The 21,909-nt window shown below is 36.3% G+C and overlaps 1 protein-coding gene across 1 annotated transcript; it reads left to right on the forward strand.

Annotated features, from left to right (window-relative positions):
* The first annotated feature begins 1,769 nt into the window (after positions 1 to 1,769).
* Positions 1,770 to 19,352, forward strand: LOC145001232 (ATP-citrate synthase beta chain protein 2-like). Its single transcript, XM_078960589.1, has 15 exons — positions 1,770 to 1,923; positions 2,501 to 2,609; positions 2,707 to 2,809; positions 2,933 to 2,998; positions 3,096 to 3,423; positions 3,506 to 3,643; positions 3,719 to 3,878; positions 4,274 to 4,398; positions 4,477 to 4,609; positions 4,704 to 4,831; positions 16,277 to 16,382; positions 16,487 to 16,563; positions 16,639 to 16,709; positions 16,799 to 17,083; positions 19,097 to 19,352. The coding sequence occupies exons 2-15, from the start codon at positions 2,510 to 2,512 to the stop codon at positions 19,170 to 19,172; spliced, it is 1,896 nt and encodes a 631-aa protein (XP_078816715.1). The 5' UTR covers positions 1,770 to 1,923; positions 2,501 to 2,509; the 3' UTR covers positions 19,173 to 19,352.
* The last annotated feature ends 2,557 nt before the right edge of the window (positions 19,353 to 21,909 follow it).

The following is a 21,909-nucleotide window of genomic DNA, read 5'->3' on the forward strand; positions in this document are numbered from 1 at the left end:
ATTATCTATTTGATTGTGTGTGGTACTTTGAGGGAACTCATTAAGCTTTGACTTATAGTTTCAGTTTTATGTTTTAGGTACTTCAGATGACAGTGAGAAATCGAATGCGTGAACGTGCACATCCTCTTGGTTATGATGATACTGATTTGGGACACTCTGATATATGATTTCTATTTTTGAGAAAAATGTTTTGTAAATGTTTGGTTTTGATTTTTGATTTGTCAGAAAACAACGATTACTCACGATTTAAAAATGAAAAATTTTATCGTAATTTTGATGTTACATTTATAAGTAATAATAAAGTTCAATATTAAAAGTCTAATAAAAAAGAATCCATTATCAAAATTATTACTTTCAAATTCAAGCTCTCTAATTTAATAGAATAATACAACATTAGGATAATGAATTAAAAGGGTAATATATTTTTCGATTTGTACACATTTTATCACTGAGTTTTTTTTGTCCACATTTACCCCTTCAAGTTGTAAAACTGTACACATTCCGTCCTTATGACCGACTATTCCAAGTTAGCCGATAAAAATGACATAATAGGGTAATATATTTCTTACTTTGTACACATTTAGTCCTTAATATTTGTATACACATTTAGTCCTTCATATTTTTTTGTAGCAAAATAAGTCATTTTTGTTTTTGTACTCATTCAGTACTTATTAATGTTTTCTTTATGTTTTTCTAACGATCCTACGTGGGACAATCATTAATGAGGTGATTGAGACTTTTTATGCTTATGTCCATCGTGAGCTCTACTACTTGGTTGCTTAGAACATGTGTTCTGAACATCATAACTTATTCATACGATCTAGGATTTTAACGATCTTTATATTCATGCGTTCGTATTTTAGTCTACTACAACTTTCATTTAGATTACTCCGTTAAAAAGTAATATATTTTTACTTATGATCTTTATATCCATATGTTTTTTATGAATGCATGTATGAATTTTTTTTATAAAATCGTAAATAAAAATGTATTACATTTAAATAGGAGTAATCCTAACGAAAGTTGTAGTAGACTCAAAAAACGAACACATTGATATAAACATCGTTAAAATGTTATATTTTATGAAGAAGTTACGACATTCAGAACACAAGACCTAAGCCAAACTACAAGGCCTATTCAACCAAACAGTTGAGGTCGCGATGGACATAAGCATCAACAGCTCTAAACACATCATCAATAATTGTCCCACGTAAGATGTCGTGAGAAAAACCTAAAGAAATAATTCATTAGTACTGAATAGTACAAAAACAAAAATGACTTATTTTAAAACAAAAAAATATTAATGAGTAAATGTGTATTAAATATTAAAGACTAAATGTGTGCAAAATGAGAAATATATTACCCTATTAACTCATTTTTTCTAACTAACTTGGAGTAGCCGGTCATAAGGACTGAATGTGTACAGTTTAACAAGTTGAAGTGGTAATGTGGACAAAAAAAAAAAAACTCAGTGATCAAATGTATACAAATTAAAAAATATATTACCCTTTTAAGTCATTGTACTGAGAAATTAAAGAAATTAAAGAAATATTTTCCCAAAATCTAATAAAATAATAGTACATTATAGTTATCAAAATCAAACAAAAGTTTGATGAAGCAAAATTGTTTGGAGGTCAATTTTGGCCATCGCACTCCACAAGTGCCAACAACCATACCGCTATCTTCCCCTCTTGACTCAGTAGCATGGTTTCTTTGAAAAAACGGATATACATACAAAAATTATATATGTATAAATAATATTATCTCAAGATATCACAAGAATATACATACTACTTTTTGTCTACTCCATCTCTTCGCTCTATATATACAGCACACCCATTTGTTCTCTCACACACTTCATAGCTCGTCGCCAAAGCCACTCACTCACATTTGACAAGTTTTATCAAATACTTACATACCGAGGTACTTAAATTTCTAATAATGTCTATTTGTATGTTATTTCAGGTGTTTTCGCATGTTTTATGGTTCGAATTTGTCTCTTGAGTTGTTTAGTGTTTGATCCATCTTATATGATTTACTCGATATTTCCGAGACGTACATGATTTGCTATGTTTTTTTTATATAGGAATCCACGATTTTCGGGTTGAGATTTTTCAATTAAGTTCGATTATCAAATCTGATTAGTGGCTGTAATAAGTTGGTTTTTTTTTTTATTGAAATTCAAGATTTTTATGGTAGTTCTTATCCAGAAGATCAGGACTATTTCACTATTTGCATTGATCGTTAGAGATATGATCAATTTTGTGTGGTCTGATTTTATGGTGTTGCCGAATCAGTGTGATTTAAGTTCTACTGATCCTCTTTGTTTGAACTTTGATCATCCTCGTCGTTACAAAAGTTGGCTGATTTTGGTTTGAGTTCAAAAACTTCCTAATTTTATCAATTACTGAAGGATCATCATTTGAAATGTCGTTTCACGCTTTCTGTGTTTCCATTTCTCATTTCTGGTCTCAGTCTCATTTACCTTACTTACATACAGGTGACCACCATGGCGACTGGACAAATATTCTCTCGTACAACACAAGCATTGTTCTATAACTACAAACAATTACCAATTCAACGGATGCTTGATTTTGACTTCCTTTGTGGTATATCTAAACTTACCCTATAAACTTTTCTGTATTTCATATTCATACATCTTTAACTTGCAACTAACATTACTTCAACTTTTTATCAATCTTGAAGGGAGAGAAACACCTTCAGTTGCTGGAATCATCAACCCTGGTGCTGAAGGATTCCAGAAACTATTCTTCGGGCAAGAGGAAATCGCTATTCCAGTGCATTCCACGTATGTTATATATATATATATATATATATATATATATATATATATATATATATGTTTATTTATTTCCGATTATAACAAGATAAACCTTATCTTTAATACTATAAATTTACATCCATGTTGCAGCATTGAAGCAGCTTGTGCTGCACATCCTACTGCTGATGTATTCATAAAATTTTCATCATTCAGAAGGTTAGTTCTAGTGTACTACTTGTATCTTATTTCATTAGTGGTTATGAAGCTTTTATTTCTGATTTTGGTAATTAAATACTTTTATAAATTTATACAGTGTTGCTGCTTCTTCCAAACTTGCCCTCAAACAACCTACCATCAGAGTTGTGGCCATTATAGCTGAAGGTGTTCCTGAATCAGACACCAAGGAGTTGATCTCCTATGCAAGGTCAAACAACAAGCTACGAAATTACGATAAATTCCCTTTAACAACTTTAATCGTAGTTAACCACTGCTGGTTGTTCTTGCAGGTTGTTATTGGTCCTGCAACTGTTGGTGGGATTCAAGTTGGAGCTTTCAAGATTGGTGACACCGCTGGAACAATTGATAACATTATTCAATGCAAATTGTATAGGCCTGGATGTGTTGGATTTGTCTCAAAATCTGTAAGTATTTTGACTTTAATTGACCATGTATTAGTAATTGTGAGAGATAAGATAATTGTTAAAATAAAAATTTAAATTATAGGGTGGGATGTCTAACGAGTTATACTACACAATCGCACGTGTGACAGATGGAATCTATGAAGGAATTGCTATTAGAGGAGATGTTTTTCCTGGTTCCACCCTTTCTGATCATGTTTTGAGATTCAACAACATTCCACAGGTATATATAGAATTATAAATCTCTCATCTCTCTATTTATTTATTTATTTTTGACATTTTTTTATATATTTTTCAGATAAAAATGATTGTTGTGCTTGGGGAACTCGGTGGAAGAGATGAATATTCATTAGTTGAAGCACTTAAATCAGGAAAAATCAATAAACCAGTATGCGCTTGGGTCAGTGGAACTTGTGCCCGTCTCTTCAAATCAGAAGTTCAATTTGGTCATGCAGTAAGTTTATTATTTTACTTTCTTAAATGCTAAATTATGCAAGAAATAGCAACCTTTCACCAATATAGACAATGTACTTTACTTTTTAGTTACCCTTAATATCAATATATACATATCTTTATCCTGTCCATAATAGCAACATACTTGCATTTTCTTTACCAATAATGGGAATATGTAATGTAACAAATAAATAGCAAAAAGTATGTTGCTATTATAATTTGTAGGTAAAATAAAGTAAACTGCTATTATCGATAAAGAATTCAAGTGTGTTGCTATTGTGGGTAAGAAAGAAAGTACATTACATTTGCTATTTTCTCTTTCTTTAATTTGGAAGGGTAATTTCGTAATTCTGTTGATCATGTTTAATCTTTTACGCTTACCCATTCATTAATCAAGGAGCCAAAAGTGGTGGTGAAATGGAGTCTGCACAAGCTAAAAATGAAGCACTTAAAGATGTCGGAGCAGTTGTCCCCACTTCATTTGAATCATTTGAAGCTTCAATCAAGGAAACATACGAGAAATTGGTAAAAATCCTAATCCTAATCTTTTTTATATTCCCATTTTGCCCTTCACGAACTCAAAAAATTTCGTTGTTTTATTAGGCTGGGGAGGGAAAGATTACCCCTGTTAAGGAAATCACTCCTCCACAAATCCTTGAAGATCTTAACTCAGCAATTAAAAGCGGGAAAGTACGAGCACCTACTCATATCATTTCAACCATTTCTGACGATAGAGGTACAACTTTTTTTTAAATAAAAAATAAAATAAGGGTATAATTCATTTATGAATATTTTATAGAGATTAATTATTTTTTAATTTCAATTTTCAGGTGAGGAGCCATGTTATGCAGGGGTACCAATGTCCACAATTGTTGAAAAGGGAATGGGTATTGGTGATGCTATTTCTCTGTTGTGGCTCAAACGTAGTCTTCCACGCTACTGCACACATTTCATCGAGGTATGTGTCACACCCCGAGAACCGAAGGCGGAAACATTTCCGGGGTTGACTCCACGTTGAGTATCAAATCCACTGCACATAGTAAGTAAAGTAAAACAACCAATACATTACATATTAAAAGTTTTACAGTTGTTTCAAAAGTAAAGTTTGTACAGTTGTGATACATAGTATATATAAACAAAATGAAACGGATCTTCATGTACTCCGTCTTCTGATCAAAAAGGAATCTTCGGGTACCTGTTCTAACACTAACCTGAGAACACAAGCGGTTTGAAAATCAGCATAAAGCTGGTGAGTTCATAAGCGGTTTTTATTTGTGAAAATGTTTCGAGTTTCCTTTCTGTTTCTGAAATGTTATATGCACCAAGAAAATCCCATATTTTCTTAATAATTGGTTATTGTTTCCCAATTGTAAAGTATAATAAGTTTGTACACTGAAAACATGTTTATTCATGTGAAAATGTATAGTTGGATATCTGACTGATTAAACTGTTCTGTTTACTTATCATGTGTTACCAGGAAAGTCCCATACTTTCCTTATTGTATGTTACAAATTGTAAAAGATGTAATGTTATCCAGTTGGTTACTCTTTCTAGTTATGTAAGTGTTACCCAGGAAAGCCCCATGCTTTCCTGCATGTAGGTTCTTAATGTAAACGATGTTAAATATGTAAAAGATGTAATCGTGATTAGGTTCCATGTTTTTCCCCAGGAAAGTCCCGTACTTTCCTAATTGTTAGTTACAGAACGTGAAAGATGTAAAAGATGTAAAAAAAAATGTATAAAGTGGTTCATTATTACTGTAAGTAAATCTCTGTTATCCTAATTGCGAGTTCCATAACCATACAATAGACTAAAACCTATGGCAATAAGTAGTCCACATGTGGCAATAAGTCGTCCACATACTTATGACTTTCGTCACCCTTGAACCATTTCGGTTCGGCTGTAGCTAGCAGCCAGGTGTGGGGTAGTCAGCCCCGTATAGATCTATACACTTAAGTCACGCTCTCTAAATACCAGAGATTCTGGTTATGGGTGTAGTCCTCCACTCGCGTAATCTGGGTGGAGTGTTCTCCGAGGACGTGTCTCCAATCATACAGGAATAACAAATTTATTAGTAATAATATGATAGTCCTCCACTCGTGTATGTGTGTGGAGTGTTACCGAGGACAAAACAGTGTACATGTATTATGTTCAAATGTTTAATGTCATGCTTTTAACTGATACAATGTGGAAAACCATTTGTGAAATATATGTAAAACATAATAGTTTAAAGACTTATTACACAAATATATGTTACGTGATCTGCATGTTCAATCTGTTATCAGTTGTAGTAATAAGTTATAAAAGCATAAGAATATGAAACACACATTTGAAAACATGTTTTGAGTACAAGAATTCCCTTGTACTTTGCTTGTGTTCCCCCCTGAAAACAGTGAAAAAGGGTAGGGGTATGAACTCACCGGACTCGGAAACGTGTCAGTTTTGAATGCTAGACGTTGGTTCGAGGTTTGATTACTCGCGATGTCCCTATGTAAAATGAAATAATGTCCATATATATATATATATATATATATATATATATATATATATATATATAATTAGGGATGTATTCACTAATCATATGGAACATTACACTCCAATGAGGTTAAACACCTCAAAACGAGCGTTTGGAGTGACCCGGGTGACATCTTCGGACGTGTAATGGCACTAGGGACTTGGGACTTGAGTTTACTCCCCAAGAGTAAACATTTTAAAGAGTTTACAACTATGGAACACACACATACATGAGTTTACGGTCGTAAACTCATGTGGGTGTGGTTTTGATGGTTTAAGGGCTCAAATGGACATAGGGATTGCTAGAATGGATTATCTAAAATGCCTTGGAACACTTTGAATGAATTTATACCATTTAAAACATGAGTTTACGGCCACACTCATAGAGTTTACGACCGTAAACTCACCCTTGGCTAAGAATGGTTAATTTGAACTATTTAGGGCAATCACATGTGATTCAAACTAATTTTCTAAGCCTTGTTATGAATTTAGATTACCATTTTACACACTTATAGGAGTTTACAGCCTACGAGGAGTTCTTTGGCCGTAAACTCACTTATGTAGGGTATATGTTGTGTTTAAGGTCTCCAAACCATTTTTAGATGAATCTAGGATTTACCACAAAGCCATTGGTTGAGTTTGAAAGCATTTTGACATGTTTAAGGGCACTAAATCACCATTTAAGAGGAGTTTACGGCCCAAGAGTATGTCTTGGCCGTAAACTCATTTTTATTACTCAAAAATCAAGTTTAAAGTGTTCCAAGTCTAGATTAGCAAGCCCAAAGGTCATATCTAAGTCCCAACTATGATTTGGAAGGGTTAATTGGTTCAAAAACCCTTTGAATATGAGTTTACGGCCCAAGAATGATCCTTGGCTGTAAACTCCTTCAAACCTCATAAAATTCATGTTTTAATTGTTTAGAGTCCATAACTTGAAGTCCCTTGGCCATATCTAAAGTCCAAATGAGTTTAGGAAGGAGTTTAAGGGCTTAAAACCCTTCAACTTGGTGTTTACGGCCTAGGCATGCTCCTGGGCCGTAAACTCACATATGTTGTCCTATTTTATGATTAAATGTCGAATTTGGAAGCCAAACATGCTATAGATTAAGGCTAGGAAGGTACTTTAGAGATTTGAAGCCTTAAATTTGAGTTTTGATCTCTTAAACTTGGATGAGGAGAGAGGTGGGTAGTGTTTAGTGGTAAATTGACCAAAGGCTTCAAATGGAGTCTTAAACACGTTTATATAGTGTTTAAGTTTCGGACACGGTGGAATTCTACCCGATACTGGTGTTAGACGAGGCTTTTGGTCGTACCCGATTGAGTTACCGTAACCCGATACGGTAATTTCTAGAAATATTCCGATCACTAAAGTTGGGTGTTAAAATGATTTCTAAATGTATTAAGACACCCATTAAGTCACTTTAAATGTGTACTAAATAATGACTTAATTAAACGGAATATCGGAAATCGAAATTGGAAACGACGATTGGTTGCGCGAATTGTACTACGAAAGAGTTACAATAAAATGATACGGAAATTTCGGGTTGTTACATTATCCCCTCGTTAAAGGGAATTTCATCCCGAAATTCAAGTTTAGAACATAAGACAAGATACAAATCATGGATAAGAAAAGAGTTTTGGATACTTCTGCTTCATTGAATCTTCCCGTTCCCAAGTGAATTCCAGTCCCCGTTTGGCATTCCAGCGAACCTTCACTAACGGGATGCGACTTTGTTTTGTACGTTTGACTTCTCGATCCATGATTTCGATTGGTTCCTCCACAAATTTGAGGTTTTCATTGATCTCGATCTCGTCTAAGGGAATTGTTAGGGTTTCATCGGATAGGCACTTTTTGAGATTTGAAACATGGAAGACAGGATGAATGTTACTGAGTTCGTGAGGTAAATGAAGTTTATAGGCAACTGGACCGATCCTGGAGAGGATCTCAAAGGGTCCAATGTACCTCGGATTAAGTTTCCCACGCTTACCAAAGTGTACAGCGCCTTTCCAGGGCGAGACTTTTAACAGGACACGGTCTCCAACCTGGAATTCTAGTGGTTTCCGACGATTATCAGCGTAACTCTTTTGACGATCACGTGAGGCTTTCAGTCGGTTACGGATTTGAATGATCTTTTCGGTGGTTTCGCGGATGATTTCAGGACCAGTGAGAGCACTGTCGGCGACTCGACTCCTGGCTAACTGTGTATCCCCCACCTCGGCCCAGCACAGAGAGGATCCGCACTTACGACTGTATAGGGCTTCGAACGGAGTAGCCGTAATGCTGGTGTGGTAACTGTTGTTGTACGAGAACTCGATCAAGGATAGATGTGTATCCCACAACTTTCCAAAGTCAATGACACATGCCCGAAGCATGTCCTCCAGGGTTTGGATTGTTCTCTCACTCTATCCATCGGTCTGAGGATGATATGCCGTGCTCATATCTAGTTTGGTTCCAAGGGCTTTCTGAAGGGATTGCCATAATCTGGAGGTAAACCTACTATCTCGATTAGAGATAATGGATACAGGTACACCGTGTAGACGTACTACCTCCTGGATGTAGATTCGCGCGAGTCTTTCCATCTTGTATGATTCTTTAATTGGAATGAAGTGAGCGGATTTTGTCAAACGATCGGCAATTACCCAAATGGTATCGTACCCACTAGATTACTTGGGTAGTTTGGTGATGAAGTCCATGGTAATCATCTCCCATTTCCACTCGGGAATATCGGGTTGTTGGAGTAGACTTGAAGGCTTCCGATGTTCGACTTTGACTTTGGCGCAAGTCAGACACTTGCCTACAAATGTAGCTATCTCAGCTTTCATGCTTGGCCACCGGTATTGTTTCTTGAGATCCAGGTACATCTTGTCCGAACCCGGGTGAACAGAGTATTTGGTTCTGTGTGCTTCCTCCATGACTATTTCCCTGAATCCACCGGATTTGGGAATCCAGATTCGATTCATGAAACAGTGAACTCCGTCACCTCTGATCTCAAGTTTCTTTTCCATCCCTCTCAACGTTTCATCTGACACGTTCTCGGGTTTGAGGGCTGTTAACTGGGCTTCTCGGATTTGTATGGGTAGATTGGAATGGATGGTCATCGTCTGGTTCTTCACTTTGTGGCCTGCACTATCCTTTCGGCTAAGGGCATCTGCTACAATATTGGCCTTGCCGGGGTGGTAACGGATTTCGCACTCATAATCACTAAGTAATTCTACCCATTGCCGTTCCCTCATGTTTAAGTCTTTCTGATTAAAGATATGTTGCAGACTCTTGTGATCAGTGAAGATTGTGCATTTGGTTCCGTAGAGATAATGTCTCCAAATCTTCAATGCAAAGACTACGGCTCCTAGTTCCAAGTCATGCATGGTATAATTGACCCCATGTGCTTTCAACTGTCTTGAGGCATATGCAATCACCTTTCCTCTTTGCATAAGCACACAGCCTAAACCTTGATTAGACGCATCGCAGTAGACAACGAAGTCCTCTGTCCCTTCAGACAGATATAGAACAGGCGTGCTGCATAAGGCTTTCTTTAATGTTTGGAATGCGGTTTCTTGTTTATCACTCCAACAAAAGGGTACACCTTTCTGTGTTAGAGTGGTTAAAGGTTTGGCGATTTTGGAAAAGTTCTGAATGAATCGTCGATAGTAGCCGCGAGACCCAAGAATTGACGAATTTCTGTGGGTGTTTTCGGTGCCGACCAATTCTCTATCGCTTTAATCTTGGAAGGATCTACATGAATACCCTCCTTGCTTACTACGTGACCGAGGAAAGTTACCTTCCGTATCCAGAATTCACATTTGGAAAATTTCGCATATAGCTTTTCGGATCTAAGGGTTTCCCACACTAGCCTCAAGTGTTGCTTGTGGTCTTCTTCGCTTTTGGAGTATACGAGGATGTCGTCAATGAACACGATAACGAATTTGTCTAAAAAGGGACGGCACACCCGGTTCATCAAGTCCATGAACACAGCCGGTGCATTGGTTAGACCGAAAGGCATCACTACGAACTCGTAGTGTCCATACCGAGTCCTAAAAGCTGTCTTGGGAACATCATTCTCCTGGACTTGTAACTGACGGTACCCTGACCGAAGGTCTATCTTAGAAAAGTAGCTGGCTCCCTGGAGTTGATCGAAGAGGTCGTCTATTCTTGGAAGAGGATATCGGTTCTTAACGGTTAACTTGTTCAGTTCACGATAATCGATACACATCCGAAAGGATCCATCTTTCTTTTTGACAAACAGAATCGGAGCTCCCAGGGTGAGGAACTCGGTCTAATGAATCCTTTACTGAGCAACTCATTGAGTTATCTGGATAACTCCTGCATTTCTGCTGGAGCTAAGCGATACGGGGATTTTGCTACGGGAGTAGCTCCAGGAATTAGGTCAATACGGAACTCGACCTGTCGTTTGGGAGGAATTCCTGGAAGTTCTTCGGGAAACACATCGGGAAAGTTACAGACTTCGGGGATGGTCGCGAGGTCTCTAACTTCTTGTTTCTCGTTGATCACATGAGCTAAGAATGCAACACACTCCTTTCGAAGGAGCTTTTGAGCTTTGATGCAAGAAATGATATGAAGGTTGGAACTGGGTTTATCGCCATAGATTACGAGAGTTTGATCCGAAGGAAGATTGAGACGGATAGCTTTTTCGTAGCAAAGAATGTCAGGATGATTGGGACTCAACCAATCCATGCCAATGATAACATCAAAGCTCTTAATGGAAACGGGCATGAGATCTATAGGAAATGAGTGATCATTTAAGGTAAGCGTACAGCCTATGAATACATCGTTAGCGCTTTCTTTCTCACCGTTAGCCATCTCGACGGTAAACGTTTCAGTTAGTGGTTGAGGATTTGATTTTAGATTATGTTTGAATGCATGACTAAGAAAACTCCTTTCAGGACCCGAATCGAAAAGAATACTAGCATATGAGTTGTCGAGAAGGAACGTACCCGAAACAACAGTGGGATCAGCAACTACTTCCTCCCGTCCCATGGTTAGAACCCTTCCAGTGTTATCGGCAGTTGACTTCTTGGGACAGTTCCTTTTAAAGTTTCCAACTTCTCCATAGTTGTAGCAGGCTTGACTAACACCTGCTCCCGATGATTGGTTGGCTGATTGGGTAGGAGTTCTGCAGTATCGAACTGTGTGCCCTTTCTTACCACAGTTGGTGCAAGACAATTCTCGATAGGGACCAGGATGATGATGGTGTTTACACTTATCACACAGAGGGAGGTTACCAGCATATTTACTGGTAGGAGTTGAGGCTGTGGATCCCATGACAGAAACAGTAGCAACAGGGGTAGTAGTAGCAGCATGGACTGCTACCGTTTGTTGTTTCTTGGATGATCCTTGAGAAGATTGACCCTTCTTCTTCTTCCAGAATTTCCTCTTTTCACCACTCCTTTGAGTCGGCTCAGAAGTGGTAGTGATTTCCTTAACATCATCGTTGTGATCAATTAAAATTTGAGCTAAAGTCTTGGCACTATCATAGGTATCCGGACGAGCAGCCAAAACATGACTCTTTATTGGTTGAGATAACCCCCATACGAACCTTTCGATCTTTTTGTTTTCAGGAGTGACTAGTCCCGGGCAAAGAAGTGCGAGATCATCAAATCGGGAAGTATATGCAGTAATGTCGGAACCTTTCATCTTCAGGTTCCAGAGCTCGTGCTCTAATTTCTGCATTTCACCACGGGGGCAGTACTCGGCAATGAGAAGTTCTTTCATGGCCTCCCAGCCCATGGCATTGGCTACGGGTAAGGTTAGAGATTTGACTCGGCCATTCCACCAAGTCAAGGCTTTATCAACGAAGGTACAAGCTGCAAACTTGACTTTATCGGACTCCGCACAAGCACAGATTTCAAAGATGGACTCGATTTTCTTGAACCATCGAGATAAGGAAATGACACCTCCAGCGCCATTAAAGGATGTTGGTTTTGCGTTCATGAAATCCTTGTAGGAACCCCCTCTTTGGTGTCCCTGGCTACTTTCAGGGTTTTGAGATTGAGGACCACCACTTGAACCACTAGGGTTCATTTGTGACATAGCTGCTACCATTGCAGCTGTCATCATCGTCTGGAGTGATGCTAGGTCAAACTGGGGAGGAGGTGGTGGCGAAGAAGGATTGTTGTTGTTCTTTGAGCTAGGTCTCTTTCGGGGAGGCATCTTGATCTAATAAGATCAAGAAAGAGAGGATGGTAAGTCCTCTATATCGAATCGATAGACATGACAGTTATATGATTCGAGTAAGCGATAAAGCAGGAAAAAGTTATCGAACAGATAATTTATCGCTAAGAGTAATCACAGAAAACCACTCGAATTAAAGATTACTACGGAGGATCGGGATCGAGAAATAATCCCATAGTATTTCATGAATTGTTTACGACAATGATTTGATGATGTTTGGGGATATTAGGGTAAGTTTTAGGCATGCCACATACCACAGTCACTCCCAAGCACATGTTGGCCGTGTCTCGAATGAATATAGTTGGCCAGGCTATATTGACCCTAGACACGACTACATAACTGCCCAGGTTTAACCGTAGTACACAACACCCATTTACTTATGTTCTGTTCTACTTGTGGTTACGGATGACGACGGTTCGGTATACTTGTATACTTTTGAAAATACTTGTAGTTTGAGGATACTTTTAATTCAGAGCACTTAGGCCCTTTAGTGTTTATAGTTTTATACCATGTAAGGTTTGGTATACTTCATTCACTATAAACAAGGGCTCTGATACCAATCTGTCACACCCCGAGAACCGAAGGCGGAAAAATTTCCGGGGTTGACTCCACGTTGAGTATCAAATCCAATGCACATAGTAAGTAAAGTAAAACAACCAATACATTACATATAAAAAGTTTTATAGTTGTTTCAAAAGTAAAGTTTGTACAGTTGTGATACATAGTATATATAAACAAAATGAAACGGATCTTCATGTACTCCGTCTTCTGATCAAAAAGGAATCTTCGGGTACCTGTTCTAACGCTGACCTGAGAACACAAGCGGTTTGAAAATCAGCATAAAGCTGGTGAGTTCATAAGCGGTTTTTATTTGTGAAAACGTTTCGAGTTTCCTTTCTGTTTCTGAAATGTTATATGCACCAAGAAAATCCCATATTTTCTTAATAATTGGTTATTGTTTCCCAATTGTAAAGTATAATAAGTTTGTACACTGAAAACATGTTTATTCATGTGAAAATGTATAGTTGGATATCTGACTGATTAAACTGTTCTGTTTACTTATCATGTCTTACCAGGAAAGTCCCATACTTTCCTTATTGTATGTTACAAATTGTAAAAGATGTAATGTTATCCAGTTGGTTACTCTTTCTAGTTATGTAAGTGTTACCCAGGAAAGCCCCATGCTTTCCTGCATGTAGGTTCTTAATGTAAACGATGTTAAATATGTAAAAGATGTAATCGTGATTAGGTTCCATGTTTTTCCCCAGGAAAGTCCCGTACTTTCCTAATTGTTAGTTACAGAACGTGAAAGATGTAAAAGGTGTAAAAAAAAATGTATAAAGTGGTTCATTATTACTGTAAGTAAATCTCTGTTATCCTAATTGCGAGTTCCATAACCATACAATAGACTAAAACCTGTGGCAATAAGTAGTCCACATGTGGCAATAAGTCGTCCACATACTTATGACTTTCGTCACCCTTGAACCATTTCGGTTCGGCTGTAGCTAGCAGCCAGGTGTGGGGTAGTCAGCCCCGTATAGATCTATACACTCAAGTCACGCTCTCTAAATACCAGAGATTCTGGTTATGGGTGTAGTCCTCCACTCGCGTAATCTGGGTGGAGTGTTCTCCGAGGACGTGTCTCCAATCATACAGGAATAACAAATTTACTAGTAATAATATGATAGTCCTCCACTCGTGTATGTGTGTGGAGTGTTACCGAGGACAAAACAGTGTACAGGTATTATGTTCAAATGTTTAATGTCATGCTTTTAACTGATAAAATGTGGAAAACCATTTGTGAAATATATGTAAAACATAATAGTTTAAAGACTTATTTCACAAATATATGTTACGTGATCTGCATGTTCAATCTGTTATCAGTTGTAGTAATCAGTTATAAAAGCATAAGAATATGAAACACACATTTGAAAACATGTTTTGAGTACAAGAATTCCCTTGTACTTTGCTTGTGTTCCCCCCTGAAAACAGTGAAAAAGGGTAGGGGTATGAACTCACCGGACTCGGAAACGTGTCGGTTTTGAATGCTAGACGTTGGTTCGAGGTTTGATTACTCGCGATGTCCCTATGTAAAATGAAATAATGTCCATATATATAATTACGGATGTCTTCACTAATCATATGGAACATTACACTCCAATGAGGTTAAACACCTCAAAACGAGCGTTTGGAGTGACCCGGGTGACATCTTCGGACGTGTAATGGCACTAGGGACTTGGGACTTGAGTTTACTCCCCAAGAGTAAACATTTTAAAGAGTTTACAACTATGGAACAAACACATACATGAGTTTACGGCCGTAAACTCATGTGGGTGTGGTTTTGATGGTTTAAGGGCTCAAATGGACATAGGGATTGCTAGAATGGATTATCTAAAATGCCTTGGAACACTTTGAATGAATTTATACCATTTAAAACATGAGTTTACAGCCACACTCATAGAGTTTACGGCCATAAACTCACCCTTGGCTAAGAATGGTTAATTTGAACTATTTAGGGCAATCACATGTGATTCAAACTAATTTTCTAAGCCTTGTTATGAATTTAGATTACCATTTTACACACTTATAGGAGTTTACGGCCTAGGAGGAGTTCTTTGGCCGTAAACTCACTTATGTAGGGTATATGTTGTGTTTAAGGTCTCCAAACCATTTTTAGATGAATCTAGGATTTACCACAAAGCCATTGGTTGAGTTTGAAAGCATTTTGACATGTTTAAGGGCACTAAATCACCATTTAAGAGGAGTTTACGGCCCAAGAGTATGTCTTGGCCATAAACTCATTTTTATTACTCAAAAATCAAGTTTAAAGTGTTCCAAGTCTAGATTAGCAAGCCCAAAGGTCATATCTAAGTCCCAACTATGATTTGGAAGGGTTAATTGGCTCAAAAACCCTTTGAATATGAGTTTACGGCCCAAGAATGATCCTTGGACGTAAACTCCTTCAAACCTCATAAAATTCATGTTTTAATTGTTTAGAGTCCATAACTTAAAGTCCCTTGGCCATATCTAAAGTCCAAATGAGTTTAGGAATGAGTTTAAGGGCTTAAAACCCTTCAACTTGGTGTTTACGGCCTAGGCATGCTCCTGGGCCGTAAACTCACATATGTTGTCCTATTTTATGATTCAATGTCGAATTTGGAAGCCAAACATGCTATAGATTAAGGCTAGGAAGGTACCTTAGAGATTTGAAGCCTTAAATTTGAGTTTTGATCTCTTAAACTTGGATGAGGAGAGAGGTGGGTAGTGTTTAGTGGTAAATTGACCAAAGGCTTCAAATGGAGTCTTAAACACGTTTATATAGTGTTTAAGTTTCGGACACGGTGGAATTCTACCCGATACCGGTGTTAGACGAGGCTTTTGGTCGTACCCGATTGAGTTACTGTAACCCGATACGGTAATTTCTAGAAATATTCCGATCACTAAAGTTGGGTGTTAAAATGATTTCTAAATGTATTAAGACACCCATTAAGTCACTTTAAATGTGTACTAAATAATGACTTAATTAAACGGAAGATTGGAAATCGAAATTGGAAACGACGATTGGTTGCGCGAATTGTACTACGAAAGAGTTACAATAATATGATACGGAAATTTCGGGTTGTTACAGTATGTTTATTAAATTTTCAAAATACCCCCTCGCATTTCTAGATGTTTTTCACTAATGGACAATTTTCTTAGATTTGCGTGATGTTGTGTGCTGATCACGGTCCGTGTGTCTCTGGTGCTCACAACACAATAGTAACCGCAAGGGCAGGAAAAGATTTAGTATCAAGCCTTGTTTCAGGTAAACTTAATGAATATTATGAAATTTGTTTTTTAGGATGTAGGGGTAAAATGGTTATTTTAGAAAAACACATCTTATTATATTTTACAAAACTTTGAGAACAGGTTTGCTAACAATCGGTCCACGTTTTGGTGGTGCGGTTGATGATGCTGCTCGTTACTTCAAGGACGCTTATGACAGGGTGAGTTTAGTTAACTATGGTCAAATTCAACTGTGTTTGACCTCAAAGGATCCTTAATCTTTTTTTTTTGGACAGAAACTTACACCATATGAGTTTGTTGAGAGCATGAAAAAGAAGGGTATTCGTGTACCAGGAATCGGGCACAGGTTTTTTTTTTCTTCTTTTACTTTTTAATTAAATTATTTGTGAATGAAAAGTAATTGACATGTTTGGATTGTTTTTTGTGGTTAAAAAGGATAAAGCGAGGTGATAATAGGGATAAAAGAGTGGAATTGTTACAACTATTTGCACGAACGCATTTTCCATCAACAAAATACATGGAATATGCAGTTGAAGTTGAGACTTACACTCTTTCAAAAGCAAACAATTTAGTGATGAATGTTGATGGGGCCATTGGTACCCTTTTCTTGGATCTTCTTGCTGGAAGTGGAATGTTCACAAAACAAGAAATTGATGAAATTGTGAATATTGGTTACCTTAATGGCCTCTTTGTATTGGCCCGTTCAATTGGTCTCATTGGGTAAGTTTGTTTTATATATATATATATATATATATATATATATATATATAAAATCTCTCTTCAATGACTAAAATACCCTTTGACTACGTGTAGGCATACGTTTGACCAAAAGAGGTTGAAGCAACCGCTATATAGGCACCCATGGGAGGATTTTCTTTACACCAAGTGATTTGTGTCTGTCATCATTTAGGAAGTGCTCACTTTACTTTGTTAATCAAAAGTGTTTTTTTTTTTAATTCAAGTAATGTATGTTATTTGTTGTAATGACCTTTCCTTATGTGCATTGTTTGTTTGTAATTGTCAATGAAAGTTATAGAGAGAATTCTCTATTTATATTCATTAACAAGAGTTCAAAAATTGGCAAGTTATTTTCCCATCTGGATACTCTTGCATATTTGTTATGACCAAATCTTAAAAGATATTGAACGTGATATCGACAAAAATGACCATATCAAAGATTAAAATTATAGGATTTGAGCTCTTTTCCCCCTTTTTACTCATATGTCTAGAACATAGCATTCCGGATTGCGGATAATATATAAAGTGGGTATACATTTCATTTGCACCAATCCCTCCTCAAGTATTTTATTTTGGCCCCCTACCTTGAATTTTTTGGATTCATTGGGTTTTATTTGAAATTGCAACATCTAATGCTCTTATATCGTAATATACTTCTGTCATTGATAAGTTGAGTTTTGACGATGTTATTCTGCATTTATTTGGATTTGGCACCCATAATGACCCACATTAATTTTTTTTAACACTAAAGTAACATTTTTTTATTTGTATGCTTGATATATTACATTTGATTTATCAAACAAGTTACTATTAAGCTTTGTGTCTTAAATAGGACATTTCGGAGAATCGATTCAGATTTGTCTTCTTCGGATTATGAACAAGTTCATTGGATTCCATAGTAGTATGTAACACCTCATCTTTTTGTCATTGAGACTAGCATGCAATATGGGACAGTATTTTCGATAATGTCACGAAATGCCGTTGTGTGGTCCACTCATATAACACATTTGGAACTATGTCCAAAATGGGGTTTACGAAGACCATCAAAACCATGGAGAAATTATAAAAGTGTCATTACAACAAATAATATATACAAAAATGGATAAAATTTTCTATATACCCACCTTAAGATGTTAAATCCAAGGCAACCTTATTCTCGGAGCCACAATTTTCTCTTCCTTGAGTTCTAAATCTATTAATAAGACCATTTATGTCTATTTAGTTATCATAAGAATCAAGTAGGGCAAATTACAAGCAACAATAATAGTTTCAATCATATTTCAATATATAATCTCAAGTTTCGCTTTCCTTGGTCAAGATTTACTTTTCATTCATAAGTTCATTCCAAAAATTAAAGATATTGTCTTATAACTAAAGAATATAACTTATAGTGTCAAATTCATAAGATTTTTAAAATTTATCTTTGACACTATATCCAAATGAAATTCTAATTTAGGGTTCTTACCCTAAATATGTAAGTACTGACAAATTACACATTATTCTTGATGGACCAGTAAGATTAACATGTCAAAATGCCAAATAAATCACCATCTAACAAATTCGTTAACATGTAAACTAGATTACTTAACTTTAGGGCTAAATAACACTCTAAACATAATATTTATAATATATGACATCTTATTTCAACTCAGATCATGTTAATCTTTACTTGGCTCACACATGCAAGCTTTTACCCATATTTTAGGTTCATGAATATGCTTCAAAATCATCGATAAACACCACTAAATGCTTACGAAATTTGATAAACCTTTAATCTACGTAGAACAAAGCTTAATTTTTCATTTTCCCCTTTGATTTCACTTCTTGGCATCAAATTTGGAGCAAAACACAAATAAATTGCACCATGGAATGCATACACACATGTTCTTAGAACTCTTAGGAAAGTGAAACTTGAGATTATATATATATATATATATATATATATATATATATAATCTCTCTTCAATGACTAAAATACCCTTTGACTACGAGTAGGCATACGTTTGACCAAAAGAGGTTGAAGCAACCGCTATATAGGCACCCATGGGAGGATGTTCTTTACACCAAGTGATTTGTGTTTGTCATCATTTAGGAAGTGCGCACTTTACTTTGTTCATCAAAAGTGTTTTTTTTATTCAAGTTATGTATGTTATTTGTTGTAATGACCTTTCCTTATGTGCATTGTTTGTTTGTATTTGTCAATGGAAGTTATAGAGAGAATTCTCTATTTATATTCATTAACAAGAGTTCAAAAATTGGCAAGTTATTTTCCCATCTGGATACTCTTGCATATTTGTTATGACCAAATCCTAAAAGATATTGAACGGTGATATCGACAAACATGACCATATCAAAGATTAAAATTATATGATTTGAGCTCTTTTCCCCCTCTTTACTCATATGTTTGGAGCATAGCATTCCAGATTGCGGACAATATATAAAGTGGGTATACATTTCATTTGCACCAATCCCTCCTCAAGTATTTTATTTTGGCCCCTACCTTGATTTTTTTTGGATTCATCGGGTTTTATTTGAAATTGCAACATCTAATGCTCTTATATCGTAATGTACTTCTGTCATTGATAAGTTGAGTTTTGACGATGTTATTCTGCATTTATTTGGATTTGGCACCCATAATGACCCACATTAAATTTTTTTAACACTAAAGTAACATTTTTTTATTTGTATGCTTGATATATTACATTTGATTTATCAAACAAGTTTCTATTAAGCTTTGTGTCTTAAATAGGACATTTCGGAGAATCGATTCAGATTTGTCTTCTTCGGATTATGAACAAGTTCATTGGATTCCATAATAGTATGTAACACCTCATCTTTTTTGTCATTGAGACTAGCATGCAATATGGGACACTATTTTCGATAATGTCAAGAAATGCCGTTGTGTGGTCCACTCATATAACACATTTGGAACTATGTCCAAAATGGGGTTTACGAAGACCATCAAAACCATGGAGAAATTATAAAAGTGTCATTACAACAAATAATATATACAAAATGGATAAAATTTTCTATATACCCACCTTACGATGTTAAATCCAAGACAACCTTATTCTCGGAGCCACAATTTTCTCTTCCTTGAGTTCTAAATCTATTAATAAGACCATTTATGTCTATTTAGTTATCATAAGAATCAAGTAGGGCAAATTACAAGCAACAATAATAGTTTCAATCATATTTCAATATATAATCTCAAGTTTCACTTTCCTTGGTCAAGATTTACTTTTCATTCATAAGTTCATTCCAAAAATTAAAGATATTGTCTTATAACTAAAGAATATAACTTATAGTGTCAAATTCATAAGATTTTTAAAATTTATCTTTGACATTATATCCAAATGAAATTCTAATTTAGGTTTCTTACCCTAAATATGTAAGTACTGACAAATTACACATTATTCTTGATGGACCAGTAAGATTAACATGTCAAAATGCCAAATAAATCACCATCTAACAAATTCGTTAACATGTAAACTAGATTACTTAACTTTAGGGCTAAATAACACTCTAAACATAATATTTATAATATATGACATCTTATTTCAACTCAGATCATGTTAATCTTTACTTGGCTCACACATGCAAGCTTTTACCCATATTTTAGGTTCATGAATATGCTTCAAAATCATCAATAAACACCACTAAATGCTTACGAAATTTGATAAACCTTTAATCTACATAGAATAAAGCTTAATTTTTCATTTTCCCCTTTGATTTCACTTCTTGGCATCAAATTTGCAGCAAAACACAAATAAATTGCACCATGGAATGCATACACACACATGTTCTTAGAACTCTTTGGGAGAAAATAGCTTAAATATACAAGTCTTTACAACTTACAAGAGAGACAAAAGTGGTCTCATTCCCCCTTACTGTAACATCCAAAGACCATGTATAACTTATAAACCCTAGTTTTATTGTAATTGACAAGTTTTTCCTTCATTTGAGAAAAGGTGGTAGCTGAGTACGCGGTGCGTATGCATGTGTACGCTTAGCGTACTCATGTGCGTGAATTAGATGCGGAAGCCACCTAGTACGATGGGCGTACCAGATCGTATGCTGCGCATACTAGGCTCATAGTGAAAACCCTAGTTGTGGGGCGTGTCCCTGTTTAAGGAATATGATGGCCTCATTTATGGCCATCATTTCCAGCCCTCAACCCTCTTAAACCCTATTTTTCTTCCCTTGAGCTTGAGTGTCCATTGTGAGCTTCTTAGTGTTCTTGTGGTATCCTAGGTGTGAAGGAGGAACATCAAAGAGAATAGAGTTAGAGTCCATGATTTTGGATCTTAGCTTTTCTGTGGTTGGAGCATCAGTTGAAGGTATAAAGCTTAAAGATTTCTCATCCTTTTCGATTTGTGCATAATATGGTCCATTTTAGGGTTTTTGGTCCCAATGCTTGAAGCTTTATGAGTTGTTGAACTACAGAGCCTAATATCTATCCCTTTGACTGTTTTTAATGGATTGGATTCATAAAAATGGAGTCTTGGACGTCAAAACCACCCCATGCATGGGATATGAGCATTTTTTGGAGAAAAGAGTGAGAGTTTTCGGGTTTGGGACTTTCTCATCCATGAAAAGGCTTAAAGTCACGAACTTTATGGAGTATGAGCCTTTAGGGAGTCCAGATCTGAGAGTAGAGCTATTTTCTTAATAGATTAAGACCAAGAGAGTGGGAAGAACAAGTCTGGGACGTACGCCGAGCGTAATCGCAGTACGCGCAACGTAGGGTCGAGGATCCCCGATGCATGGCGAGGTAGTACGCCCAACGTAAAATGGTTGTATGCCCA

The sequence above is a fragment of the Lactuca saligna genome, chromosome 6 (genome assembly GCF_052625555.1).
Source record: "Lactuca saligna cultivar CGN05327 chromosome 6, ASM5262555v1, whole genome shotgun sequence".
Lineage (NCBI taxonomy): Eukaryota > Viridiplantae > Streptophyta > Magnoliopsida > Asterales > Asteraceae > Lactuca > Lactuca saligna.